The 6269-nt window shown below is 60.1% G+C and overlaps 1 protein-coding gene across 1 annotated transcript in view; it reads left to right on the top strand.

Annotated features, from left to right (window-relative positions):
- The first annotated feature begins 471 nt into the window (after positions 1-471).
- Positions 472-6269, top strand: part of GALNT2 (polypeptide N-acetylgalactosaminyltransferase 2) — a 184097-nt gene continuing 178299 nt past the window's right edge. The window contains exon 1 of the mRNA XM_082854726.1: positions 472-653. Within this exon, the coding sequence (XP_082710852.1) occupies positions 528-653 (126 nt within the window). The 5' untranslated portion in view covers positions 472-527. The remainder of the gene's footprint in view (positions 654-6269) is intronic.

Below are 6269 nucleotides of genomic sequence, written 5' to 3'. Positions count from 1 at the left end.
CTGCCAGGGGGCTGGGGTGGTCCCAAAGACCGAGGACCGCGGAAGTGGCGCTCCCGCCCGGGCAGCGCGCGGCAGCAGCGACCGGGGGTCCCTGGTGCGGGCGCCCGTGTGTGTGCGCACATGTGCGCGCGCCCCGCGGGCGCCCGGCGGCCACCTGTCACTCACGGGGGTGGCGGGGCGGCGGCCGGCGGAGGCCCTCCCCGTGGGGCCAGCGCGCCGCCGCGGTGGAGACGCGGTAATCCCCTCCTCCGCCCGCGCCGGGCCCCCGCAGCCGCCGCCGATTGGTCGCCCTTTGCTCCCTGACCCCCTCGCTGCCTCCGCGGCCGCCGCTTCCTGCTCGGGCGCGGCGCGGCGCTCCCGGCCGGGGCGGAGCTCGGGCGCCGGGCGCGCACCGCCCTCGCCGCCAGCCGCGCCGGAGGAGGAGCCGCCGCGCCCTTCCCCTTCCTCCGCTCCTCCCCGGCCCGCGCCCGCCGCGGCCCCAGGCAGACTCGCGAGCAGCGGCCGCGGCCGGCGGCCGAGTCGGGAGGATGCGGCGGCGCTCGCGGATGCTCCTGTGCTTCGCCTTCCTGTGGGTGCTGGGCATCGCCTACTACATGTACTCGGGGGGCGGCTCCGCGCTGGCCGCGGGCGCGGGCGGCGGCGCCGGCAGGAAGGTGAGTGGGGCGCCCGCCCGCGGCCCGGCCCCGGAACCCCCGGCGCCCACGCGCCCCGGCCGCGCCGCGGGGCACCGAGGGGGGTTCCTGGTCCCTCCTGCCCTTCTCCGCCCGGACCTCCGCTCCGGCCACCCGCCCCGGGTCTCTCGGCCGTGTCCCCGAGGCGGGGGGCGCCCCCGGCCCCTCTGCGCTCGCCTGGTTCGGGAGAGGGAGACCCGGCGCAGCCCCCGGGACTGGGGCCGCCGACGCCTCTTGTCGCCCCCCGCCCCAGCTCTCCGCTCCACGTAATTTGAGTTGAGTTTCGTCCGGCTGCCGGGAGCCCGGTCCCCTGCGGTGGGACATTTGGGGGTGGGGATGTTGGGAAGCACAAAAGCGGGTGGGGGGGGGGAGGGCGAGAGGCGGCCGCCTTTGCGACGTGTCACGTACCTGGGGAGAGAGGAGTCCAAGTTTCTTTTCAGCCCTTTGATACCAGCCGCCGCAATGCCCCCTCCCCCTTGTCGCCGCCTCGCGGGGAGGGGGCAGTTCTGGGTCTCGGCTCGGTACCTCTGGGGACGGGGGCGCCGCCAGCCCCGCGCTCGACGGAACGGACCTCCCCGGTGATGCAGGCGGAGGACCCCCGCGCCCCTGCGCCCCGGACGAGGCCGGCCACCCACCCACACCCCGAGACCGTCCCCTCCCGGCCCCCGCGCCCGACTCGGCCGGCCCTCCCGCGCGGCCCCCGGCGCCCGCCTGTTCCAGCCCCACGCCCCCGTTCCGCGGGGTGGTCCCTCTGCTGTGTGTGTCCCGGCGGGCTCCAGGGGCCGAGGGGGTGGGCCGTGGGGACCGCGTGAGCCGCTCTGGACGGCCGGGCGCCCTCGGGAGGAAATGGAGCGCCCAGGGCGCCGGGGCCCTGCGATCCCGCTGGGAGAGCGGCGCTCTGGGCTGTGCACTTGCCGCCAGCGGTGTTCGTGGGGTTTGGTGGCAACCAGGCTTTGAAAGCGGCCTCCACACGGTGTAACCCCTCTGCTGTGACATTTGGTGTCACCGCAAACCCAGGAAATTCTGAGTTAATGGAGGTGGACCGTGGGTTGGGCAGGAACCAGGGAATGGTGTCCTGGAACAAGCAAGCCAGAGTAACTGGATGAAAAGACTTTAGCCCTAAAGTCAGACCGTAAACGTCAAGGCTGAGGTTCAGCTGCTTCAGAGGTTTCCTTCCTTCCTCCTTTCATTCATGCTTAGCTGAAGGTGTTAGATTCATGGTAAATTTCGTAGGCTTGCTTTATCTAGAGGGGCAGAAATGAAAAGTCTTTCCGTGTGCAGAATTGGCCTAGCTTATTTCTGAGCTGACATGTGCTGTTAGCCCTGTTTTTTTCCCTATTTTAATCCAGGGAACTGTTGTTCACATGCATGAAGTCTCCGTTCATCCTTGAATGGTAAAGAGCAGTGCGCCCAGCGGAAGCAGTGCAGCCCTTTGAAAACCGTGGCCGTGTTAAACTGGAATTATTTCAAAAGCTTTGCTTCCCAGTAAACTGTGCCTTTGCAGGTCCACGTAGCCTGGTGTGCTGGTGAGACCTGGCAGAGCTTCCTGCCTTTCATGTGAAAGAAAACCGAATACATAAGCCATGCTTAGTGTTGCCTTTCCTTGGTCTGCTGCTCTCATTAGCACATGTGATTGGAAATAGCAACAGGGTGGCATTAGCATCTGGAGAGGTTGGCTTCTCCCTGGTGGGCTTCAGCTGGTGGATGGTTCTTGAGGGGTCTTCCATTTCATCCTTAGTTAAAAAAAAAAAAAAATCCAAGAACTCCTTGTGGCCTGGTGGCAGTAGGAAGGTACAGAGACCTCGTAGAAAAAAGTGTGCGAAATGAACAATTATACATGGATTGGTGATTTGTCAGCTGGAGAAGAGGTGTGTACATGCAATAGCTTTTGAAACTGGAGGAGCCTCGTTAAGGTAGTGTTGCCCCTGGTATTAAAGTAACCGCCCTGAGACTGGCTCCGGAGGGGGGTCGGTAGACTCTGCTGTCCTGAATTTCCTAATCTAGAGTATAAAGCCGCCTAGTCTTTCTTCCTCCTGAGTTGTTTCCATGGATTCAGAGACCAGAAAGTCTCTTCAAATTTAGTTCGTCCTCGTGATAAAAGGAAATATATAGATTTCCTAGCTTGTAAAGTATGGACATAAAAAAGATACGGTAGCATGCGTGTGAAGGCAGAATTTGAATACTAGCTGTCGTTTTTTAGGTGTAAGTGGACTTACATTTCTTCTCTCGTTTCATGCCGTTCGAGTCAAGGGTCTAATTCCATATTTAGCCAGTTTCTCTTCGCCCTGATTCTTTTCACAGGGCACCAGGCTTCAGTATTAGGCTTTGGGGGATTGTCTGATGGGAGCCTGACTGGAGTTTCTGCTGCTTCAGCACCTGGCCGGGATTGCCGCTGTTAAATTACCCTGCCTGTTAGATTACTTCCCTCAGGATGGTTATTTATTCTCCGTTTGGCGAAACTTAGAGAGCCCACTCACCTCACGCTGCAGATTTCATAAACTCAACAGGGGCAGGCGCTGCCCTGCTCAGGACTCAGCGCTGAAGTTCGGGGTGTGCGGTCAATCATTTTATGCATAATATTGTTTGAAATTATATTTTATTTACATTGGCAGAGAGCCTTCCCTCCCCCGTATTTCACTCTTTCCCCCTAAATTGATGATTTGCACTTCAAGGATGCCTTTCCTTTGAGCATCCTTAAATGCTTTAAAATTTTAATCATGTTCAGTCTCCCCGGGGCCTTGGTATGTTGGCAGTGGATGGAGCTGCAGAGAGAGGAAGAGATTTCTGTCGAAATAAACCTGCCTCTGGGTGAAGTGTGGCTCTTCAGGTTGGAGAGGGAAGGGTTTTCCAGTATGTGAAGCATGGTCTCTCCCGAGAGAGAGTGTGTGGCGCCCAGGACCCCTTGTCTGTGCTCCCACCGCACGCCCTTGGGAGGCAGGGAGAGCATTCCCGAGGGGCACGGCCAGGGCCCGGTTACTCCCCCGCCCTTCCTCGATGAGTGGATGCTGGAGGCCTTTGGGTAAGACCTGGAGGAGGCCTTCTGGGAGAGCGAGCTGGGCCTCTTCTTGGGGCGGTGGAGGGCCTCGCTTGGCTGGAGCGGGTACGCGTGGAGGATACAGTTGGAGGAGTTTGGGACTAAATCATAGAGGGCCTCGGATGCCAAGCTGACTTGTTGGTTCTTACTTCTACTGACCACGGGGAAGCACTGGTGCTTTTGAGCTGGGCGGTGGACACTTAAGGGGAATGGTGTGGATACATTTATGGACATTAAGACTAGCTTTCTGCTCCTTCCTGCTTAGTGACCTTTACTAATTTACTGAACCTCTCTGACCCTCAATTTCCTCATCTTTATAGTGGGGATAGTTCTGGTAGCCAAAGACCAGCTGCCACTAGGAGGTGCTGGCAAATAGTAGGCGCAGAATAGGTGCTGTTTGGAGGGCTGGGGGGAAAGGAAGAAGGCCTGAATATCTGCTTGAAAATGGAGTGAACTGTGACGCCTAACTGTCTTCTTCTTGATCTCTGGAGTTTTTTTAAATCCCTCATCCATTCCTCCCAGATCGATTTGGTTGGTTCATTTGGACTGGCAGCGTGACCCCGACTCACATCAAGGACTGCCTTTTTGGGAAGTGACCCGGACGTCTTGCTGGCCCTCTTGTCCCCAGCCGTGGTGTCAGAGCGGGGTTCCCGTCAGCGGACAGCCAGCGGGAAAGTGGGTGCAGGATACACCGTCGTTTGGTGGCCGTGTGAACCATGGGCGTGTTGCTGGTCACGTCCCTGAGTGGGGCTCCCGCGGTCGGGAGGCCGGCCTGCCGCCCACTCCCTCCAGGCTCTGGGCACCCAGTCGCCCTCTGCCTGCAGCCTTGCCCCTTCTGGTGGGAGAGGAGGTGGCTCTCATCACCCATGCGCTTTCGTGGGCATCAGCAGATCTGTGAATGTGTCTGCTGGGGGTGGCGGTTGGGAAGGGGGACCCAGGCCGCACCCGGCCAGCTAGAGTCAGTTAAAAAAATTCCAGTTGAAAGGAGAGTTTGAAGTTGAGGTCGGGAGTGCAGTATTGGGGGAAAACCACCGCAGAGCCAGAGAAGCTGACAAACGGCCCTCTGTGAGAAACTTTTCTTTAAAGAAAATAAAAGTTTCGCACTTCTGGAGTGATGCCATGCTGTCTCCGGAGCTCACACATGGTGGAAGCCAGCTGTGACTGACGGTGCGCAAGTGATGGGCTCTTCCCCCAGCCCTCTGGTGAGAGTGAGGAACCGCCTGTCGCCTCCTGCCCCCAGCACCGAGGGGGCCAGCTTGCCTGGGCTGCGGCAGACCTCGGGGTGGAGTCCGGGGCACCCAGGGGGCTGTTAGTGGTGTGGGGAGGCTTCAGGCCCCCTGTGAGTCTCCCCACCCTAACTTCTGGTGAGTGGTGGGTCCCCTGTTTGGATCAGAGGAAGAGGTATTTGAGAGAAGGCCAGAAAAACAATGGGACGGTGAGCGGGGAGATACATACACATGTAGTTTCATGTGTATAATTTCTCGTTCCTGCCGTTCGTGTTTCTGAGATCTTTGGGGAGAGAGAAGTCACTTTGGGAAGGTGTGAGTTTCAAAGCGGGCAGTGCCCCGCTGCCTAACTTCCAGCAGATCCAGCGGCTGCTGGCTCAGTGGAAGGAGGGGCGTGGTGAGGCTGCCTGGGGCAGAGACCCAGCGCGCACAGGAGCTGACTGCCCAGGTTCTGGCCGAGATCCCGGAAGAGGCAGTGTGTTCCTGGGAGAAATCTGTGAAGTCTCCTCGCTGGCCCAGCAGAAATCATGGGGTGAGAAAACAGCCAGACCTGGCCGAGCCCACGCCCCCTTTCGGTTCTCCCACTTTCCTCCTCGTGGACCCTCTCCTGGAAGCTCTGCTTGTGTGGGTGATGCTGAGACAGACAAGCTGGGCGGATGTCCAGGTGGAAACACACCCACAGGCACGCCGTACACATGCCACAGTGAGATCCTTCCGTACGGATGTTAAATAAACACCACTCTCTAGGGACCCCCCCGCCCCCAGCTGCCCTGTTCATCTTCCCTTGGGACCCCCGCTCCATGGTCTCCGTCCCCACTGCAGGGCCTCCTGGACCTGGCCTCCGTGCCCGTGCCACAGTGGTGCTTAGACACGCTGAGTGCGGCTCCTGTAGAGATGCTGCTCGAATCCAAGCAGGTGTTGGCCTGGTCTCACGGCGTGACCCGAAAGGTGGCCTCCCCCTCGAGGCCACCTTTGCCTCTGTGTTGCCGCCGGGGACCCTCGTTCCAGTGCTGCGGTCTTGGGCCCTTGCCTCCGCACTGCCCTACGGTGCGGTTTCTTCGGGGGGACCTCCTGGTGCTTCCACAGGCGGACCTCCCAGGTGGCATCTGGCACAGGCCGGGCCTGGTGAGGAGCCCTTCTCCGTGGAGCGTTGCGCTGAGTGCACTGGTGCAAGCCTCCCGTGGACACTCCTGCCCTCGCAGTAGAACTTGACCTTGCTTTCTAACTGCTCTGAGGACGCTCTGACCTTTGGCCACGTGCTTGAGCTTAAGGGTGAACCCCCAGTGTGGAGGTTCCTGTTTATCTGTCCAGTCGGGAGAGCCTCCCCCATAGGCTCGA

The sequence above is a fragment of the Leucopleurus acutus genome (genome assembly GCF_964270905.1).
Source record: "Leucopleurus acutus genome assembly, chromosome: 14".
Lineage (NCBI taxonomy): Eukaryota > Metazoa > Chordata > Mammalia > Artiodactyla > Delphinidae > Leucopleurus > Leucopleurus acutus.
Note: the sequence above shows the minus strand (reverse complement) of the source record. Positions and strands in the feature narration are given on the sequence as shown.